The sequence below is a fragment of the Solanum verrucosum genome, unplaced genomic scaffold (assembly GCF_900185275.1).
Source record: "Solanum verrucosum unplaced genomic scaffold, falcon-dt-bn FXZP01000117.1, whole genome shotgun sequence".
In the NCBI taxonomy this organism is placed as follows: Eukaryota; Viridiplantae; Streptophyta; class Magnoliopsida; order Solanales; family Solanaceae; genus Solanum; species Solanum verrucosum.
In genome coordinates, this window is record NW_026020014.1 from 1,997,135 (window position 1) to 2,019,618 (window position 22,484).

Here is a 22,484-nt window from a genome sequence, read left to right on the forward strand (position 1 = left end):
AAAAATGAAATATATGAAAAGTAAAGAAAAAAATTAACAAAGGGTGCATTGGAAATCTGGAATGATAATTAATGTTTCATTTTGAATTTGAATATTAGGTATGAAATTATCTATATTAGGAAATGTTTTAATGAGCCTTTAAGCAATTTAATTCTGACTTTAATATAAGTAAAAGTAAAAAATAAAAGAAAAGAAAAAAAAGATGACACAACTAAGGAATTTAAGGCAAGGTGTTATTACATGAGTATTTTTGAAAAAATTGGGTATGCCCTTAGGTGTACAAAATATCAAATAAATAAAAATGATATACTAGTAATATTTGCGTGTTTTGTGTGGATGTGGTCACCGGAGCTCTACTCTTTTGCTTACCTCTTCGGATCTGAAATCTGCAAATCATTCTGCAAATTTCTCTCTGAGTTGACTCTACCTCTACCGCCATTCTTGGCACCAATTTTTTCTTGCTATACTTCATTTCCTTTTTCTGCTTTAAATATCTGATTTCTTTTTGCACAGTTTAGTTTATAAGTTTTTCATTTTAGAGTATCAGTGTTGTCTTTTATCTGGGAAGCAGTTTGGAAGTGAGTTGCCGGTCCAGAGACTTGGGATCGGAACTATGGGTTCAGAAAGTCATCAACAATCTGAAAACAATGAACACGAACATTCCAGACCTTTGTATCTACAAAAATTTCGCCTATACGAAACTACCTCGGTATATATTTGACCATTTGATTTTGTTCATCAAATTATTATTATTATTATTTTTTATATCAAGTAGAATGATGATCTTTCTCTATGTTTCATTTCCAGTTGTAGATTGCAGTATTTCCCCGTTTAGATTGTATAGTTAGCATATGTAGATGTTAATTTCACTGTTTGGTCATTTATTATCGTGTAGCTACAAATTGCTTTATATCCAACTTGTTGGCTGAGCAAGATTTCTGCTTTTTTATGTTCTCTATTCTTTTGCCTACTTGGCTTAATATGTTCAATTAAGAATTTGATTCAAAATGGTTTATCCTATTTAGGACAATATCTCCAAAGCAAATGTTTAGAAACAAAGTCAAAGGGAGTAAGCATCTCAAAGTAAAAAATGCTATTTTTCCTTACTCAAGTCCTGCAATTTGTAATCTTGTTACATTTTGATTTTGTACATTTCCTCTCTGAAATTTCCGAACTTAATGTCCAAAAATACTTAACTATTTCATATAAGATGATTTTCTTTCTTTTATGGTGAACTTATCAATTACGTGAGCTTGTATCTATGTAGTCATATATCTTTTTTTTTTTCCTTCTACCAAATGTATTAGATACTGAATATGAACGAAGATTATGAAGTTACTATAGTAAGTTTTGAGGAGAGTTAACATGCTTTAATTTTATTTGTCAAAAATGTTAATCTACTTTTATTTGTGGCAGAATTTCTATATGGTTGGAAGAGATAAAACTAGAACTTATTGGAAAGTTTTGAAGATAGATAGATTAGAGCCTACAGAGCTAATTATGTATGAAGATTCTGCCACATATTCAGAGATTGAATGTATTGATCTACTTAAAAGAATACACGAAGGGAACAAGTCAACTGGAGGGCTTAAATTCGTTTCAACTTGTTATGGAATTGTTGGTATGTTATATGACTATTTTTTTTCTTTTTAAACAGATTTTTTGTATTGATTTCTAATGCAACTCGTGCTAATCTTATCTTTTCGATTTTAGGTTTTGTAAAGTTTCTGGGACCTTATCACATGCTTGTTATTACGAAAAGAAGGAAGATTGGAGTAATATGTGGTCATGCGGTTTATGCCATTACAAAGAGCGAGATGTTCCCAATTCCCAATTCTACTGTGCTATCCAAAATGCCTTATTCTAAGAATGAGAACAGGTCTTTTGTCAATTTTGCATGTAAATGTAAAATATCCATAGTATTCTTGAGAAGACATTATAATGGAAATAGAAATGCTTCTAGTTTATTTGTATCTTTATGAGCATTATACTTGATGTGGTTGTTTCATTTTTCTATTCTTTTATTTGGATGATTTTGAATTTTGTTATCTTTAAACTTGTCTCACTTTTGAGGTACTCTTCTATACTATCTTGAGAGTCCCTCTGCAGTGTTGTCAACGTGTGGACAATATAGATTATAGTGAGCACATTATAGATGGGCATTTTGTAGCTGTACTATTGTAGAGCCTATTGCCAGTTTATTTACTATAACTTTACAGGGCAAACTACAGTGGTTTTCTGATGTTATTTTTACATATTGAGTAAGACAAGGTATCATCAGGATTTCAGTGGCACATGTGATCACCTTTTTTGTTCATATTTCTTATGTCAACATTTCTTCATTTTTAAAAATATTTTCTTCTTTTATATACTGCATCTGATTTAGTAACTCATTTTTGCCTTTTTTTTCTCCAATTATTTTGTGAATAGATACAAGAAGCTCCTGCGCACGGTGGATCTCACAAGAGACTTCTTTTTCAGCTACTCCTATCATATTATGATTAGCCTTCAAAAGAATTCGAGTAATTGTCAGTCTGGACTCACACTTTACGACACAATGTTTGTATGGAATGAGTTTTTAACCCGAGGAATTCGCCATCAGCTCAAAAATACTCTTTGGACTGTCGCTTTAGTATATGGATTCTTTAAACAGGTATTTTCCATTTGAAATTGTTTCAGAGTTATATTGTAATCAAGGAAAATCCAAATTTGAGCTCAACTTAGAGTTATATTGAAACCAAGTAAATGACTTGGTTATTTAGCAATTGGCAACTTAACGTGTTATCATGTTGCTGTTGTCTTTTGTAGGTTACACTTCCTCTTTCTGGTAGGGACTTCATATTGACCCTAATTGCTAGACGATCACGTCATTATGCTGGTACCAGGTTTGTTTGATTGACTTTAATAATGTAATTATTTGTATTTGATGGTGATATCTAGTAACTTTGGCAATAGTATGTCATTTGAGTGATCTTGTCATTTACATTTAATTAAGTTAAATCGATTGTTGAAGAATATTCGAGAGAGTGTCATCAGTTACTTTCATGTGATGGTCTTTGTCTGTTCAGATACATAAGAAGTATATCTAGATTTAAATTGAATATTTCAGTTAGTGATCCTGCTTCATCTCTCGATTGTTGAGTTATTTCTCCTTTTATGTTTTGTAGATATTTGAAAAGAGGTGTAAATGAGAAGGGTCGCGTAGCAAATGATGTCGAAACAGAACAAATTGTGCTTGAAGATGTGCCTGCTGGGTGCCCGCTACAAATAAGTGCTGTTGTGCAGAATCGGGGTTCAATACCTCTTTTTTGGTCTCAAGAGACTTCACGTTTGAATATTAAGCCTGACATCATACGTATGAAATAAGATACTTACATTATTTTTGGAGGATCCAATTTACTCAATTTTCATGACCGTTTCTTTTTATAGTCTCTAGGAAGGACTTGAATTTTGAAGCCACCAAACGTCACTTTGAGAATCTTGTGAAGAGATATGGAAATCCAATTATAATATTGAATTTGATTAAGGTACACTTAATCACATATTCTGGATCCAATTTATGTTGCCTTTTGATTTATATGTAGTCTAAACTTTATTGCTCATCTTTCCCTTTATTTGGTATTTTATCATACTAAGCAGACTCGTGAGAAGCGGCCAAGAGAAACAATTCTTCGTGCAGCATTTGCTAATGCTATTGAGTTTATAAATAAATATCTTTCTGAGGAAAACCACTTGAGATTTCTTCACTGGGACCTAAATAAACACTCAAGAAGGTTTGACTTGCATCCTTTTTGCTTGCAGATGGTTGTATATGTTATTTTTTTTTTCTTTTCTTGTGTGTTGGTCTGGTGGGTTGCTAACAGTTTGGCTACTTTTCCAGCAAAGCTACAAATGTCCTGACACTCCTGGGCAAGGTGGCTGCTAATGCATTGGAGTTAACAGGCTTTCTTCACTGTCAACTTATTCCTGTCTCAAAGACTGGGAAATTGCTAAAATTCTCGCCCATTGAGTAAGTTTGGCAATCAAAATTCTCCCAGAGTGATTTGATTTTATTCGTTCACGAGAGTTGATTGTGCAAAAGATAGCTTTATTACTTAGTAGAGTACCTCCAACACTTAGCATTGATTTTGTTTGTCGCTGTGTAGCAATACTGAAGATCAAGCTGGACAAGACTCCTGTGAAGTGAGAGCTGAACCGAATTCCCCTAGTGGAGATTACCATGTCAACCTTTCAACACTACAGAGAGGGGTGTTACGAACTAATTGCATAGACTGTTTGGATCGAACAAATGTTGCACAATATGCTTATGGGCTGGTTGCCCTGGGCCATCAGCTTCATGCCTTGGGCTTTATAGATGTGGAGAGTATTGATTTAGATTCCCCGTTAGCAGATAATCTAATGAAACTCTATGAAGAAATGGGTGACATACTTGCATTACAATACGGAGGGTCTGCTGCACATAACAAGGTAATACCATATCTTTCACTTACTGGATCTATATGGTAGATATCTGTTGATTGCTCTGATCCTGTAACTTGTTTCTTCATAGGGGGCTCTGGTTGATACTTGGTGATATTCATTTATTCTTCTTTTCTAAAGACCAATTTTCACGTCACAACTGCATTGAGCCAAACAACAATTTTTAGTTCATGTCACGTTTTAAGTGAAATCTATGATTTGTTAGCCAGTGAAATAATTCCTTTTCTTTTCTAAAGTAGGAAATATTGGCTCCTTTCATTTTCATCATGATTGAATTTTTTATCTACGGTTGACTCGCTGAACTGATGGATATGCTTTAACAGATATTTTCAGAGAGACGAGGCCAATGGAAAGCAGCAACTCAGTCTCAAGAGCTTTTTAGAACGCTTCAGCGCTATTACAGTAATGCCTACATGGACGCTGAGAAACAAGATGCCATTAATGTGTAAGTGAAATATTGTCTTCGTAATAATTAGTTTTTTTTATCTGTTTTTCAACAGACAGACAAATTTTAAAATAAATACAACTAATGTGGTCCCGATTCCAGGTTTTTGGGACATTTCCGGCCTCAAGAAGGTAAGCCAGCTCTCTGGGAATTGGATTCAGACCAGCACTATAGTGTTGGGGGGCATGCATCAAGTTTAGCCATGGAGAGTTCTAGGTATAACTGATCTTTAATTAATGCATCCCTTAAGTATTTTGATATTGAAGTGTCAAAATTCCGAGAAACTCTGATTTGATTAGTATTGTAGCCGCAACATCATTTCTGATGGTGGTAATTTGAAATTTGCAATCCAAATCAATTGGAGTACTTTTAAGTTGAGAGCATTTAAGTATTAAGACAGTTTAACCTGAGTTATGAAGTTGTAAAAGTGAGTCACAAATGACCTCATGGCTTATATATATGTGATACATTCTAGGAAAGTGAGCTCCAAGTGTTGTTGGCCCAAGTGACCATCATTTTTAATTTTCTGAGAGCTAAAAATCTGTATTATACTATAATCATCGTCTTATCCACAAGGAAGTTTACCTTAAACTAGCTCTATTAATCTCTTACTGAGATGAATATTAAAGTCAATTAATGATGTACATGGAGAATTCACTTACGAAAAGCTGATTAGGTTTTTTAACTTCTGGTCAAAATCCAAAAGAGAAAAATACTTTAATTAAGCCAGACGGTGCATCAAAATCTCCCAAAGCTATTATTGAGGCAGTTTCTTCATGTGCAGGTCATTTATTAAAAGGTCGCTGTCAGAAGGAAATTTGATCTGCGGAAGCAGCTCTCCTGTCAAAGAAACTGACACAGAGCAGACCGATGACTCTGACCAACCTTTGCCTGAGAGTGCAAAAGGTGGTAGTAAGGGTCTTTCCGAGTCCACCCCAGAAATCTCTACTTGTGAAACTGATATGTCGTTTGCCAGGTAGCTTAGATTAAATTTTCTTTGCCGCAGATTTATTTTGATTGAGTGGATACTAAGTGCTAATCATTGTCAGAGCTGTATCTCTTTGTGGTTCCTTCATACTCCATCGACAAATCCGCTGCTGCGACTTTTGAATGTTATATGTATCTTTTCAATGAAGAATATGTAACAATTTTGTTTTTAAGAAATAAGCTAATAACATGTTAGTTGCTATTATATTCAGATCCCAAAGACATGTATTAATCAATTCTTCTCTCTTATAAGGGGCTTCTTATTGTCTGTTGTTACATTTATTGTTTTTAAGAGATAGAGTTGAAAGCAGTTTGTTGACTTTAATGTTCATGGACAAATGTGTGCTAACCAAAATGCTGTCACTCTTAAGATTTTTATTGGATCTTTCCTATTTCTCTGTTGGTTCCTCTCTATGTTTTTCCATTTGGTGGGGTTGAGTGACCATGTTGTTGGGAGCGGTTGTGTATTTTATGCTGGCCTTGTTTCTTGTTTTTGTCTCTTAGTAAATTGGCGCCTGTCTCACTTTTAATAGGTACACACCTTCAATGTCTGGTAGACATCTTTTCCTAGATATGCAATTAGAGCAGCGTCTCGGCAGTGGAAGTGTTAGATTGCGTGATCGTGTTGATTCAATTGATTTTTCAAATTTCCTAGATGTTGAGTGGCTCTCTTCGTCCGGAAATTCATGTGAAGAAGAAGCATTCGAGAGGTATTTTCTTTCAATTTGATCAATGCTTTGATAGAAATTGAATTTGCATACTTGGTTTTAGTTTACCACTTCTTATGAAGTTCTGGTGCCATTTTTGAATAGAAATTGAATTTGCATACTGCCAAATTTTATTTGGTTGGAAGTACGACTAGCATTTTAATAATTCTATCATTGAGATTAGTTGTTTGAATCTTATGGAAACATCCTAGAAGGCTAGCGTGCTTTCTGCTTTGGTTTCGTTGAATCTTACGCTTTGCTCTATTCATGCAGATCTGCAATCATAGGTTCACCATGTTGTGTCCTCCCATCTGACCGTGTAACAGTTGAATCTAAAGCTGAAGCAAGCTCTTCAGTATTTGAGTCTTCAATCTTGAAGGTCAGTCAGTCCACACAAATCTCATAGTTTATTATTCCCTCTGTTTCAAAAATGTCCCTTTCCTTTTTGGCAACTCTTTAGTTATAATTTTTCACCTGGTATGTTTAAGACCACTAGAGTGAAAGGCATTTTGGTACATTCTACATATTTTTAGTTTAAGATAACAAGATTTAAAAGTTCTCTTTACTTTCTTAAACTCCATGTCAAAGTCAAATCGGACAAACAAATTGAAAAGAAGGGAGTACTTCTTTTGGTGGGGGTGGGGGTGGGGGTGGGGATAGATCTTGCTTTTATTTCTGCCTCTTACTTCTTATTAGCTTCTATTTGCATCTCTAATAAGAAACACTGATACACGTAAGTAATTCCTTTTACTTTTTCAATCTTGTTATTTTAGCGTCAGGAGCAGACTAGTAGAGATCTCAATTTTGATGCCAAAGGAAGTAGTAAACATATTGCTGAATTTTCTGAGAAGTTTGTGCATTGGGTTAACAACGGAGATATGCTTTTCCCTTGAGATCATTTCTGGTCTCCTTGAAGCTGTACTCTTCAGACAATTGCATTCAATCAAACCATCCGAAGGATGTGGATGACTTACGGAATAAATGACAGGTGATGAAGATTAGGTAAGAGGGGAACAATGATTTTTGTTAGAGAAAATATGCCTAAACAAAGCCATTGAGATTGTAAATTAAAGTACGTTAGAAAATGATATAGAAAGTATAGAGTACAATAGAAGCAGATGATTCTTTTAGTCGTTTTTTTGTTTCTTCAATTTCTACCTTACTGTTTTTGTAGGTTTCAGTTCTGTAAATATCTGTTATAGTTTTGTTAGTTGGAGCTCCATTATTCTTTTCTGTATACAAGCTGATCTTTATTGTGTCACATGATTTAAATTTTTAGTTCTTGAGTGTAGCTGAGAAGAAACTTAGATATTCCTATATACTATGAGGTTGCAATTTTTGTTGCCATATCAACAGAAGCATATCGCTTTCCTTGTAGTCATCGTGTCTTTGATGGCAGAAATTTTAGTGCACCTTGTTTTATATCACGAGGAACATCTACATTTGCCTTGCAATTTGCTAGAAGGCTGGACTATAGCAAATTCGTTATGCTAAGGCCAAAAAATCAGTAAAATTTGTACAGTCAGGACTCAGTTTGCGATCAATGGCTCAGCAGATTCATAAATCTACCAGATTGTTCCCCTAGCCCAAGGTACCTGAATAATGCTACATTATCTATTCAATTCTGCTCTGTTTTTTCAGCTTATTGTTTTCGTTGGATCAGTTCTTAACACATAACGGCCTGAGGAAGTGTCCGAAGGTGAAGTAGTTCCTTAGTTTTTTTTTCTTCTGGTTTGTTGTTACAGTTAGTTCCTTTCCTTGTGCCATTATGTGTGTGCGCTAGAAGTATAATATTTTTTGTATCTTCTACTCTCCAGCTCATAAGTCTGCTTAATAAGTCGCAGGCAAGGTGATTTGAATTGAGACCTCTGAGCGTGATGTTAGGCTGATCACATGCCCATTAGCTAGTAATTTCGAGGCTCTGCTTCCGTTTGTCTCAAAATTATGTCAATTTTCTAGGATGTGAAGGTCTGAGACGTGTTCTCGAGGCGACGCGACGCGAAATAGTGAGTTGTATGAGAGGCTAGAGTCAGTCTAAGCTCCCTATGCATAGTTCATGTTGAAGTGTATACTCCGTGAGGGGTATAAAGGTAAATACTAAAGCAAACTTGTCATTCATTGGATAAAGAGGATTTCTCGATTCATTATTGACTTTACTCGAATACATAAATCAATCTGTGCATTCTTATTGAGAATATTTATTTTTTGTTCCTAGAAAACTCGATCCTTGGTGCTTTTTGCACGCTTTTCTGAGTCTCATGTGATTAGTGACTTTTACTTCACTATCAAGACATCTTGAAAATTGAAACTGAACCGTGTAACATGTCTCTATGTGTGATGTACGGAGGGTGTATAGCAAGTTTTAGTCCAAAAGTAACAATTCCCTTATAATAGTTGTATACATACACGTCTCTATAAGTATGGAGGGTGTATATCAAGTCTTAGTCCAAAAGCAACAATTCCTTGTAATAGTTGTATACAAATAAAACACGCATCAATATCATAAGTGTCCACTACCAACTATTGTCTTCAATAATACTGTACTATCAGTCAACCATCACTACTGACTATCTAACACAATCACCAATAAACACCCATAACAGTTACTTGTAACGGCAAAAAATGTAAATTCATTAATTCTCAATAGATACCTGTAAGAAAATTGAGTCCTCGAGGACACACCTATTATGCGTTAGCTATTTCAAAATTTGATAATTCAACGAGTAAATAAAACTATTTTACTATTGGTAATAGGTCACATTTCGTTTTTAAACAACCAAAGTACATTATCAAGCAATCGACACACGACAGCCAAGTATATATTGAATCAGGGCGTCGTTATATTTCACCCAAGATATAATGACTGCATGTTCCATTCTGTGTTGAAACAATAGTCGGTAGTAGTGAACTAACCGCGGGCTGGGCTTAGAACAAAAAAAGCCCAATAAAAAGTTGACCCAAGTTCAGTTCCATGGGCTGCACGTAAGCCCAAATTCATCACTCTCTCTTTCTTTCAACCCGCTCTTAAACCTTCTCAAAACCCTCTCTCAGTTCTTGTTGTTGTTGTTGTTCTTCTTCTTCTTCTTCTCCTACAATACAATGTCTGTAATGGATTCAGAAGCCTTCAAATCGGAGCTTGCATCTGTTGTTTCTTCCCTAGGGTTTGCTACTTCTGCTGTGCCTTCTTCTGGTTTCGACGACTCCGACTTCCGCAAGAAAGGTCGCATCAAATCTGAGAAAAAGCCACCTTCTAAGGATAATAATAATAATAATACCAATAAAGACTCTCAACATGGAAACGAAAACAAGAACAACAACAAAAAGAGAATCAACAACGATAAATTTGGCAAAAAACCGAAGCCGCCGCCTAAGCCGGAACTTCAAGTCGACAATAATTTATGGAATACAACTCCCGGCAAGTACAAAAACATGCCGAAGCTTTCACTTGTGAAAGCGAGCGCATTGGCTGTGTGGTACGTTGATGCAGGAGAATTGGAGGACAAGGTTATTGGGAGTGACAGGAAGAATAAAATTGCCGAGTTTAAGAATCTCAATGAATGGAAAAGCAAGGTGGAGAAGAAGAAGGAATTGGGCGAGAGGTTATTGGCCCAGTATGCGCAGGACTACGAGTCGTCTCGAGGACAAAGTGGCGATATAAAGATGTTACTTACCACGCTAAGGTCAGGGACTGCTGCTGATAAGATATCTGCTTTTTCTGTCATGATTGGGGATAATCCCACTGCCAATTTGAGATCGCTTGATGCTCTCTTGGGTATTTATTCTTCTCTTACTTTCTGTTGAATTTAGGGAGAATCCTTAAGACTATCTCAAACTTTTTAAATGTCATTGTATTTTAGCTCTCATGTTTGAACCAGTAGCTTGTTATCATCTTGTATTAGTTTTTTTAATTTTATCTTGTTCGAGTCATGCTACAGTTAATTATTTGATATCCTTCAGCAAATATATGTTATACTACTATCACTTACTGTACAAATTTTTCGCGAACTCTAAGTTACAAAGAAATGTAGACGCTGTCAAACTTTGACTATGGTGAGACAAATGACTAATGAAGAGCTGAACTCTGCAGCATATGTTCCTTCAACAACATTAGAGATGCTCATTTTCAGAACTCATTGAGTCATTGCAGTCGTTTTATTTATGTAAAGTCAAACATGTAATGTAAGAATCCTTCATTTATTCAGATCTTGAATCTAGGAAGATATGTATTTCAATCAAGGAGGTTAATTTTAGGTGTAGTGATATGCGAAAGGCAAAGTTTAATAAACTTTGCGATGATAATGTTAGGTGAATCATAAAAGTGAAGGAGGATCAGTTAAAATTTCTTCCCCTTCATTGACTGGCCCCTAAGGAAAGAGCAAAAAAGAAAAATACCGAAAACTTTCCCATTACTTAGTTTAGCTTTCTAAATTCTCTTATTCTTATGTGCCCCATTCTTTACTTTTCTATCCTTTTTGCTATACTTGTTCTCAAATAGGATCTTTTTCGTAACTTTCTGGTATTGGTACTTCATAATTCTAATTAATTTTTCACATGGTTTGCATCCTAGATTATTAAATTCGTAATTGTTCCTTTCTCTAGTCTTAGAAAGATGCAGTATTGAGATTCTCTCTGGTGAGATTGTTTGTCATTAGTGCTCGTCTCTAATCAATGTAAATAATGACATGTAGGGATGGTGACAGCTAAAGTTGGAAAGCGCCATGCTTTGGCAGGTTTGGAAGCATTGAAAGAACTTTTTGTTTCTAGGTGAGTTAAACTTTTTTTCCCTTTCTTATTGATCATCCTTATTATGCTTAGTTGCCTCATTGTTTGACTATGAAGAATTCCTTCTATCCAGTTTGCTGCCTGATCGCAAATTGAAGACACTCTTTCAGCGGCCGATAGATCATATTCCGGATACAAAAGATGGTTACTCGCTTCTACTCTTTTGGTATTGGGAGGAATGTTTGAAGCAAAGGTACACTTAAGCCGAAACTTCACATATACTTCAGTATATGTGAAGCATTCTTTTAAAACTTGAGCTAATTTGGAGGAGTGGCCCAAGTCAACCCATGACCCTACATGGTTGATGGCCATTGAGTGTTCTGTCCTCCATCTTAATGCATTTTATATAGTTTGTTGTGATGAAGGGAAAGGATACCTTGTTTGGACTCCTATGTTCCTTTTGGTTATCGCTAAATCTTACCCCTATCTACTGCATTCGTGGCTGGAAGTTTGTAATGTACCAGTTACCGTAGGTGTAGGTGGTAGGTTGACCATGATCTACCAGAAGTTCTATGTTGATATGCCTCATGTGCTTGTACTTCCATGATACCTACCATCAATGTGGAGAACAGACAGTTTGCACTTGGATATATTTGATGTTACTCTAATCATGTTCCTGAATTGAGGATTTATCTAAACTTCAGTTTATATGTCTGTGTATTTGTTACTATGTTGATCTTCAGCTAAATAGGCTTTTCTGTTTCAGGTATGAGCGGTATATCATTGCTCTTGAGGAAGCATCAAGAGATGTCTTAGATATACTCAAAGACAAGGCATTAAAGGTTGTTATTGACAGCTTTATTGCACATCTATACAGTTGCCTATCTATGTTTCTCCTCAAAGCACATTCTTATTCAATTTTTTAGCTAATTGCATCTTAGAAAAGGAGAAAAGAATGACTTGTGAGAACACCCTTTTGTTGCTTCTTGCTTTTTACTAATTGGAACCTATAATCTGAGTGAAACTCAGCAACTGCTAACTTAACCATAATTTATTGATGACTGGCGAGAACACCTTTTAAGGCTGCTTTTTGTTTACGCAATTGGGACCTACAAATTGGTGAAACTCAGCAACTGCTAACCCAAACAAAAATTGTACCTTGCAAACTGTTTGGAGCATCACAAGTCACAACGATCTTTTTCTCTGAATAGAGCAATTTATTAGGACACTACCTTCAACCAAATAGAGTTGATAAGCTTCTACAAAATTAGGATAGCTTGACCACTTGCCAAAGCTTTTGCTATCAAACCATACTGATATTTTGATTTAAAGTTGATAAAATTGTTTATAAGTAACAAGTACTTTTTCTTTTGATCAATGGTACTCATTTAGCTTCTTTTGTAGTAGTTGCATTAAATATTCTGGTCTGACTTCATGATTTTGTATTGCATCTTCACTGCAGCTGGGTTTCCTGTAATTGATATTTTCTGAGGGTCCATTTTTTCTCGGGGTTTAAAGTTTAACTGACAAAAATTCTTGGGGTTTAAAGTTATATCTGAGTCTTTTGGGCGTTTGTGATGCAATATAATCTCATATAGTTAATGTTGTCCTGAAAAGTGAGGAAATGCTGATATGTATAGTTATGTTTTGTAGACAGTTTACGTTTTGCTAAAGTGCAAACCTGAACAAGAGCGTCGATTGCTTGCTGCCCTAGTAAATAAGGTATGCCATTTTACTTCATTGCTTTTTGTGCCATTTACTTTGTCCTGAGAGTTCTTGGGACCATGGAGCTCCAGCTGATATTTCTTCGCTTCGTTGCAGCTAGGAGATCCTAAAAACAAGGTTGCATCTAATGCTGATTATCACCTATCAAAGCTTTTGGCTGACCATCCAAATATGAAGGTAAACCAACATATTTGGTTGAACTTGCTTAGACATACAAGTACTGATAATTAAAAAAGAAGAATAAAACAGCTTATTTCTTCAAAAGAAAAAAAATGAAGCAAACAGCTTTGGGATGATGATTATCACCTATCAAAGCTTTTGGCTGACCATCCAAATATGAAGGTAAACCAACATATTTGGTTGAACTTGCTTAGACATACAAGTACTGATAATTAAAAAGAAGAATAAAACAGCTTATTTCTTCAAAAGAAAAAAAATGAAGCAAACAACTTTGGGATGATGTTAGCTCTAGATTTATAAGTTGGCTTCAAGGAGTGACACTCAAAAGGAAAAATCTACTTTCAAGAGTGCTCTTAGAAAGCCCATCTTAAGGATGTTTTTCATGCATAAATCTATTCCATGTAAAATGGAGTGATGTGGTGTAGTTGTAATTTTATTACCAATCAAGTTGTTAGAAGTTGGTTCAAATACAACTCTAACTTGGTTGTGATATTTGAATAAGACCAAGCAGGATAATGTGCTCTTTGAAAATGGTTCCACTAATAGAATATTGTGCCCTGAAATGCCATTATATTTCCCAAGCATGCACCTAGTTTTGGTGGCAGGTACTAGTACATCGAAGCCCTTGAGTGTGCACGACTTTAGACAAGCTGCAAGGAAGCACATATCATAGCATTATCGAAGTGCAGTTATGATTTCTGTTGTGATACTTTTTCTGATGAAAGTTTGTTGTTTAATGTATTATTTTTGTTGTGCAGGCTGTTGTGATTGATGAAGTAGATAGTTTTCTTTTCCGGCCTCATCTGGTATTGCGAGCCAAGTATCATGCTGTATGTCTAAACTTTACTCCTGATCTTTTATGCATATCACACTAGATACTTCCTGATTGTATTTGTGTACACCTTTCGTCCTATTCAAGTTCTTTTTGTCTGTGATTTGATAATTCTTGTTCTACTGTGTCTATCCAAATTCTTCATGTCATTGAGAAGCAGAAAGTTTTTATAGAAGTAAGACTAGCAGTAGATGCCATTTTCACAGGTGACTAGGTCTGTTTAGTTTGGATTATGAGAACTGGTACATTGATGTGATCCTTGTCCTTTTTGTGATCTACTAATTTTGAAACATGCTTTAGCTTTCTCTCTTGACTTGGCCATTCAATGCGAATATTTTTATATTTCCTGTATATGAGTATACAACAATAAACTCAGGTGGCAAGTCGTGTTGAATTTATTTGTTGTTTCAATTTTCTGTTAGGAACATCTCTAAATATGCTGATGCAGATATGTTGTTTTGAAGTTATCATCTCTAGATATTGCTGATGCAGAAGATGTAGTCCTTAAGTACATACCTTTAATTGTGACAGGTTAACTTTTTAAGCCAAATTCGCTTAAGTCACAGGGGGGATGGCCCAAAGGTGGCAAAGCGTTTGATAGATGTATATTTTGCTCTATTTAAGGTATGATCTATAGCTGCCATAGTCATAAGTTTCTCTTGTGCGTCTTTGCTCTTCTTCTAAGTGGAGCTGAGAGCTTCATATTCTTATACTGAAGCTCATCAAGCGTTTCTTATCTAACTTCATGGAATATTTTTTTTTTACCTCCTTTTACCCCGAATCAACATTTCAGGTATTAATATCTGAAGCAGGGGAAGGACGGACGATGAATAAGAAGAGCGAGGGACATAAGGAGGTTTCTGGCACTTCGAAAGATAAGAAAGAAAAAGATTCATCAGAATCTCATGTTGAAATGGATTCACGCTTACTATCCGCACTTCTTACGGTTTGTATTGACTAGTCTAGTTCTATTTCTTTTTTGTTAATGCTTATGGATCTGCACAAAGAGTAACTTCTATTTTCCAAAGGAGCTTTTGCATTTGTTGACTTGCTTGGTTTGTGGGGGTTAAACTGTAAAACCTGAGCAACTGTAGGTCAGTAGTTCCTGCTTGAGCAATTCTCCTCCCTTTGAGCTAGCTTTTGGGGTGTGAGTTAGGCCCAAGACCTAATTTGTCACAAACTCGATAGTTCTATTATAAATTATTTACAAAAAATATATGTAAAATAGTTGTTATATTTTAAAGAAATTATTTTTCAATTTTTTTGTTTTACTAACCCCCCTTACTTTGTTCTTCCACATACAACCACGTTTGCCCCGTTTACATTCCATGTCAAACAACATTTCTTTACAGTTCTTCACTAGTCTTAACCGAGCTTGCTCAATCCTGGCAGCTTCTTGCATTAGTACTCATTGTTTCACGTTTATGCCGGATTAGAGAAAATAGTAATCTGCTTCATTTAGCACAACTTTCTCATTTGCAGGGTGTGAATAGGGCATTCCCTTTCGTTTCAAGTGATGAAGCTGATGATGTAATTCAGGCCCATACACCGGTATTGTTTCAGCTGGTAAGCATGGCAACTCATTCCATTGTTGGATAAGTTGGATGAGTATCTGATATGGCTTAATATATTATATCATCTTAATATTTGCTTGGAATGTGCAGGTTCATTCGAAGAACTTTAATGTTGGAGTTCAAGCTCTCATGCTCCTAGATAAGATCTCAGCAAAAAATCACATTGTTAGTGATCGGTTTTATCGTGCCTTGTATGCAAAACTTCTACTACCAGCTGCAATGAATTCTTCCAAAGTACGTGGAAACCTTCATATTTATATTCTTCTTCTTTCTGGTTTAATCTAAGAGCTTTAATAGGGCAAACATACACTGCAAGAATTTTCTTCACCTCACCTTCTTGGTGCTTTTTATCAAATACAATTACTAATTCTCAAAATAAAAGAAATAGAAAGAAGATTCCCTTTCCCTCTCGAACCAGAAAAAGGTTCATGTTTAATTACGTCTTTCCTATTTTTGGAAATGTTTTTTTTAAATGGTCCAGGGTAATAGAAGTTTGAGCTATCTTCAATTAATACGTTGATTAGTTTTTTTCTGGTGGGTGGTGAGGGGGAAGAAAGAGAGTGGTAGATTAACCTTTGTGTTGACATTCTTGAGGTCAAGATCAATATGGTGACACACTTGTTTCTAGTACATCTTCTTTTGTAATCTATGGTTTCTAGTCTTGTCTGTTGTAAGCTTTAGATGCACACTTGATTTGCAATTTTATGCCAGCAAAGGCATATGGGATACTTAGAGATTTGATGTGATTAATGATTATAATTAGGATTATGGCATTGCTGATGTTTAAGTTTGATTGGTTGAAGCTTCATCTGCTCTTCTTGCCTGCGTGATGATCCTTCAGCTCATTACCCGTGGCAATTGAGAAGTGGATTTCTTGTTTGCCCATCTCAAGGGGAACTTTGACATCTCTTTTTAGTTGTCCAGCAGTGAATGTTGATTGTAACAGTAAAATAAGAGAAACCAGGGAAGATTTAGAGAATTTGTTAAGACTAATATTTTCTCACACATTAAGAATAACTATCTTTCCGAAATTGACACGTAACTAGACATCTATCAGTAATGAATGTGCTTTTTCATTACTAGGTAACTTTTGCAAAAAAAAAAATACCATGGTTTAGAAATACCTCATTTTCAAAACAATATCAAGCAGAATGGGTAACTGAGAATAGAAAATTGAAAATTCTGAGAGCCCGAGCAACGAAAGTTCTGGTGAAGCATCCATGATGTTTTTTTTGCTAGATATTCTTTGAAGAGTCATGAATTTAAGAACCAAGATAGTCATTGCAGCACAAATGCTTCAATTTGTTGAGCAAATAAGCCCCAACACCAGAAAATCTGTCTTAAAGAATGAAGATACGAAGCAACTGTAAACCATGTTATGATGTATAAAGTGAGCTACAAAAGTTGACTTTCCCTGTATTTTATAGCTACATATATATTGCTATTTCTGTAACTGATTTTGAGAAGGTTAAGCTGTGAAGAATTAGATCATCCCATATTTTTTCTTAAAAAAAGTTTTAACAGACTTGTAACTTAGACATTTTTTTCTAATACATCCACCGTTAGTTGTTACTTCTGCTGCAACCTCCTCTTGCTGAATATGGAAAACATGTGGAAGAGTTTTTTTTGTCGTGGGCTAAATTTTGTCACAATTTATCACTTCTTGGCAATGCTGGTTAGACCTGTACTCATTCAATTGTGACCAGTTGTGCTTTAGTTTGGATCTAACCCTTGCATTACTTGCTGACTTAGTCTATGCCCGATAATTGTCTGATGCATGTTCTGGTCGTATCTGCAGGAGGAACTGTTTATTGGACTCCTACTTAGGGCTATGAAAAATGATGTAAATGTGAAGCGAATTGCTGCATTCTCGAAGCGTTTGTTGCAGGTTTGTGCGAGGCGTAAATTTGTTATTATGTGAAACCTAACATAGTTAGTAATATATGAGTACAGTACACTGAGGTGAGGTGTATTTAGGCAACTTTTTTGTCAATTATTCTCCTGCAAGTATACAAGTTTAGGCTTCCATTAGTCTTATATAAATTTCATGGTTTACTGTTAAATAGCTATTCCCAAGTCACTGAAGAACTACACTAATTCAAACATAGTTTAGGGAAAAAGAAGCTACTTGAAGCTGTATATTACATTCATTCTTACGTTCATCAAGGAACCGTACTCTTTGGCTATGTGCTTGATATTCCATTGAGTTTCGAAAAACCAGAGACTGTTATTGCCCTCTTGAGGATTTGTCTTTTTCCTTTCAAATTAACATTGATTGTCTGGTATTAACAGGTTGCAATTCTGCAGCAGCTTCAAAAAACCACATACTTTTATTGCCCTCTTGAGAATTTGTTTTTCTTTCTTCAAATTAACATTGATTGTCTGGTATTAACAGGTTGCAATTCAGCAGCAGCCTCAGTACGCATGTGGGTGTCTGTTTCTCCTGTCTGAGGTCCTTAAATCAAAACCAACTCTCTGGTAGGGTTGCTAGGAACACTATCCATTGACTAAGTTTATGACATGGCTAAAGGATTTGTTTGCAATGTATTTGTTTCAACTTTTTCATGCAGGAACATGATGCTCCAGAGTGAGTCTGTTGATGAAGACCTTGAGCATTTTGAAGATATTACAGAAGAAGATGACAATCAACCCAATCCACCAAATCAAACAGATAATGCAAGTGAAGTTGCTCAAGAAGCCAAGCACTTAGAAAATGGCAATCATTCTCTGCCGGAAGAAGGTAATTCTAGTTGTGAGTCTGATGATGATTCAGTCCAAGCTGAGGAGTCGCCTGCTAGAGGTGATTTAGATGAACCAAATGATCCTAGATTGATGTCTGGATTCAACAAACTTCTACCTGAAGGTTCAAATGATAAGCTCTTATTGCCTGGAGGATATGATACACGGCACAGAGAACCTTCATTCTGGTACTGTTATTGTCTTCTTTCTGGCCTTAAAATGCTTATTAAGTCTGCAATGTCACAAACAAACATCAAGACTATCTTGCTTATCTTGCTGCCTTCATTTGAAATGGCTATGATCCCTTGTTTTCCTTGAGCTCGCTCTTCACAAGGGTTTTATAAAAAACACCAATGGTAGAAATATAAGTTTTTTTGTGGCTTCCTCTTTCTACATGACGGGGCTTGATTGGACACTGAAATTTTGGAAAGAAATAGAACATTTTATACCTAAGTGAAAACTATATGGCATACCAAAAATTTCCTTAGTGTCTTTTGGTCTACAACCTGCCATGTCACTTTTATAAGATCGTCTCATTTAGGGTCGTAAGCTAGCCTAGACACCACTATTATCTGCAGAAAAAGAAATAGAATATTTTAACAATTTCTCCTGAGTATACAGAAAATGTAATTTCTTTTATTGACTTTTATGGATCGACAGCAATGCAGATCGTGTAAGCTGGTGGGAGCTGATGGTACTGGCATCGCATGCGCATCCATCAGTTGCAACCATGGCTAGAACCCTTCTTTCAGGAGCTAACATTGTGTACAATGGTAATCCCCTGAATGATCTTTCTCTGACTGCCTTCCTCGACAAATTCATGGAAAAGAAACCGAAACAAAGCACTTGGCACGGTGCTTCTCAGATTGAACCTGCTAAGAAGGTTAGTATTTTCTAGATAACATAGGATATCTATCATGTCTAATATACCACTTCAGACTGGGGCTTTATTAGCTTGTTTCATCACATTTATCTCCTTTTTCTTGCAGCTTGACATGCAAGATCAGCTGATTGGGTCAGAAATTCTCTCCTTAGCTGAAACAGATGTACCACCTGAGGATCTTGTCTTCCATAAATTCTACGTGAATAAGATGAAGTCCTCGAAGAAACCAAAGAAGAAAAAGAAGAAGACAGTAGAAGATGATGCCGCTGAGGAATTTTTGGATGCAGATGGTAGCGATGTTGAAGATGAGATTGATGAAGATGCTGCTGATGAGAGTGAAAATGAGGAAATTGACAGCATGCTAGAGTCCAGTGTGCTTCCCTCGGAAGCTAATGGTGAATATGATTACAGTGATTTGGACGAAGTTGCTAATGAAGACGATGATGAATTGATTGGTGATGTCAGTGATGAGGATATGGATACTCTTTTGGCACATGATGAATCTGACACTAATCTTGGCAGTGATGAAGACAATGATACAGAAAAGGCAAACGAAGATGACGATGATGTACATCAAAGAAAAAATAAAAGAAGGAAAGACAAGCATGTTACCGGAAAATCCCCATTTGCTAGCCTTGACGACTATGAACATTTGCTCAAGGAGGAGAGTCCAAAAGATCCCGCTAAATCAAGAAAGAAGAGAAAGAACTCAAATGAGCATTTGCTCAACGAGGAGACCCCAAAAGAGGATGCAAAAAAGCCCGCTAAATCAAGGAAGAAGAGGAAGAACTCGAATGAACATTTGGTCAAGGAGACCCCAAAAGAGAATGCGGAAAAGCCCACTAAATCAAGAAAGAAGAGGAAGAGTTCAAATTAAGTATTGTTGCTAATTTGCATGAAAGAGTTGCTGATTTTGATATCCTATCCTGACAGATTATCCCGAGATAGGTAAAGGAACTCTTTCAATACCTCAATATTGTCAGCTCTTGTGTTGTAATTTTAGCCGATCATTCTTACTTCTTTTTCCTCTTTTTGTTGTTATGATTAACTCATATTTGCTTTGTCACAGTTCGTGTTATGATAACTTTGCAAAATTCATTGTGCAACCATTATAGAAAAGAAAAAGGAACCAGCCAATGCCATACCATCTCTTCATTTTCTAATATAGCAGGACAAGAGTAGAAGATCAACTATACATCATAGTAGTTGATGAAAATGCAAAATAAAGGTGACACTAGAGAGATACATTTGAACTAAGAGACAGAGACGTAGATTTATGATAACTACTTAATTCATGAAATTGCAACTTTAACAGTCTTAGCCTTAGATGGTGGAGGAAGCTTTTCAACTACAACAGTTAACACCCCATTCTCGCATTTCGCAGTAATAGCAGAAACATTGCAGGTATCGGGGAGCTTGTACTTCCTCATCAATTTGAGGGGTGGCTTCCTCTCCAACCTGACGTACTTGCATCCCTCTTCTTCACTCTCCTCACGCTTCCTCTTACCGTTGCTTCGTATCACCAGCGTGCTCTCATCTTCCACAGTCACCTGTAACACATTCAGTAATTAACTTCTGCTATTACAAACTCAAGCTAGAAAAAAAATGTTATTAATACAAAATTGAAGATGGTACCAACCTGAATGTCAGATTTGGATAAACCAGGAACATCCATATAGAAAATGTACTCTTTTGGGGTATCCAGAATATCCACGGGAATGCTACCCCTGTTTTCACTGCTCTCATTTGACCTAGAAGGAATCACCAGCCTCTCAATGGATTCTGGAAAGAGAAGTTGGCTCACCACATCCACAACAGTGCTCATTTTCACACAAATTATGGCTGATATTTCGGTTCGAATCTGAAGACTGTTTGCAGCTTACTGGAAAATCAAGAGTAGTAGAAATTCTCGACGAAAAATGGTGCAGCAACTTCTTATTTAAATTAGGGAAAATGGTCTCTGGTGAAAGATACTTCTAGTACGTTCTTGCTCTTTCCTATTTTGACACGAAGCATCTAGAACATTTAGGAACTTGCCAGACATACGGACATTTGGCGAACCCTTATCGAGGAAAAGCTCAAAATAATCATTTATTTTTGAGCTTAGATTTAAAGTCATCCTAAATATTTTAAAGACATTAACTCAATCTTGAGATTAAAAAAAAAAAAAATTGTCTTTTTTTTATTTATCAAAAATAACAGTAAAAAGGAACATCAAATTAAAAAATATTTGACTAGTAAATAAGGAAGAAGTATAACTCAATGGCTAAAGCTCAATCCGTCCTATTCCATAGTCATCTCTAAAAATGTACTCCAAAGTTTCGTCGTATTAATATTGGAAAAATTACTCCCCATATGAGATTAAGATGATATATTACATTCTATGAACTATTAATTAATAATTAATAATTAATAATTAATAATATAACAAATTAATTACGAGTGACAGCAGATTCAAATTAATATAATATTAGATTAATATGTCATTTATTCAATGTTCTCTTAATATTTGCACTGAAGTCAAAACTTCTTAAAGAATTTGTTGAAAGATAAAGTAAATTATATAAAATATATAGATCATATAAAATATAGAGATCAAAAAATATTTTTTCATATGGTATATATATATATATATATTAAATTTTAAATACTTTTAATTATATTTCTAACTCCACCACGGTAATCAACTCTCCTTTCACAAGTTAAGAGACTCTCTCGTTGAACATCTTGATTTGTCCAATGTATCAACTATCAAGGCAAAAATATTGAAAACGTACTTTATATATTTATGATAATTCTTGTCCATTTAGAAAATTCAGTATAGTTGACATATTTTTTTGAAGTGACATCATGAAAAATGCTAATACTATTTCCAAATGGCCATCGTTTTGACAAGTTGCAGTTGTATCAGCTAAATAAATTGATGTGAAATTATTGGAGGGAAGAAGAATCTGTTTTTTTTTTTTCCTCAATTATGACCGACGGTTTTATAATACTCCCTAGTTAATGGTCCCAATGAACAGTTTAATGACTTATAAGAAAATAATTCAATGGGTAGATCATAATTCACATCGTAATATTATGTCCCTACTTTTAATGATCATCATTGGTTGCATTCAATTTCAAGTAATATCGTGCAATACATTTACTTCCTCCGTTCACTTTTACTTATCCACTTTCGACTTTGCACGTCTTTTAAGAAAACAATAAT

At 35.4% G+C, this 22,484-nt stretch overlaps 3 protein-coding genes across 3 annotated transcripts; 2 read left to right on the forward strand and 1 right to left on the reverse strand.

The window, feature by feature from the left end:
* Window positions 1-316: 316 nt before the first annotated feature.
* LOC125820611 (phosphoinositide phosphatase SAC2-like) lies at window positions 317-7,828 on the forward strand. The gene is made up of 16 exons (XM_049500022.1): window positions 317-709; window positions 1,417-1,621; window positions 1,714-1,879; window positions 2,431-2,653; window positions 2,809-2,885; window positions 3,168-3,355; window positions 3,430-3,527; window positions 3,640-3,773; window positions 3,881-4,009; window positions 4,146-4,467; window positions 4,803-4,924; window positions 5,027-5,140; window positions 5,709-5,900; window positions 6,445-6,621; window positions 6,892-6,997; window positions 7,392-7,828. The coding sequence occupies exons 1-16, from the start codon at window positions 614-616 to the stop codon at window positions 7,509-7,511; spliced, it is 2,469 nt and encodes an 822-aa protein (XP_049355979.1). The 5' UTR covers window positions 317-613; the 3' UTR covers window positions 7,512-7,828.
* Window positions 7,829-9,711: 1,883 nt separating this feature from the next.
* LOC125820711 (protein SLOW WALKER 2) lies at window positions 9,712-20,168 on the forward strand. Its single transcript, XM_049500134.1, has 16 exons — window positions 9,712-10,390; window positions 11,307-11,382; window positions 11,474-11,593; window positions 12,107-12,182; window positions 12,994-13,062; window positions 13,162-13,242; window positions 14,004-14,075; window positions 14,609-14,701; window positions 14,871-15,023; window positions 15,560-15,643; window positions 15,742-15,885; window positions 17,450-17,539; window positions 18,047-18,129; window positions 18,222-18,578; window positions 19,051-19,273; window positions 19,380-20,168. The coding sequence occupies exons 1-16, from the start codon at window positions 9,718-9,720 to the stop codon at window positions 20,148-20,150; spliced, it is 3,165 nt and encodes a 1,054-aa protein (XP_049356091.1). The 5' UTR covers window positions 9,712-9,717; the 3' UTR covers window positions 20,151-20,168.
* A 367-nt stretch (window positions 20,169-20,535) lies between these two features.
* Window positions 20,536-21,162, reverse strand: LOC125820746 (17.4 kDa class III heat shock protein). Its single transcript, XM_049500171.1, has 2 exons — window positions 20,913-21,162; window positions 20,536-20,823 (listed from the first exon to the last, which is right to left on the reverse strand). The coding sequence occupies exons 1-2, from the start codon at window positions 21,096-21,098 to the stop codon at window positions 20,566-20,568; spliced, it is 444 nt and encodes a 147-aa protein (XP_049356128.1). The 5' UTR covers window positions 21,099-21,162; the 3' UTR covers window positions 20,536-20,565.
* Window positions 21,163-22,484: the final 1,322 nt, after the last annotated feature.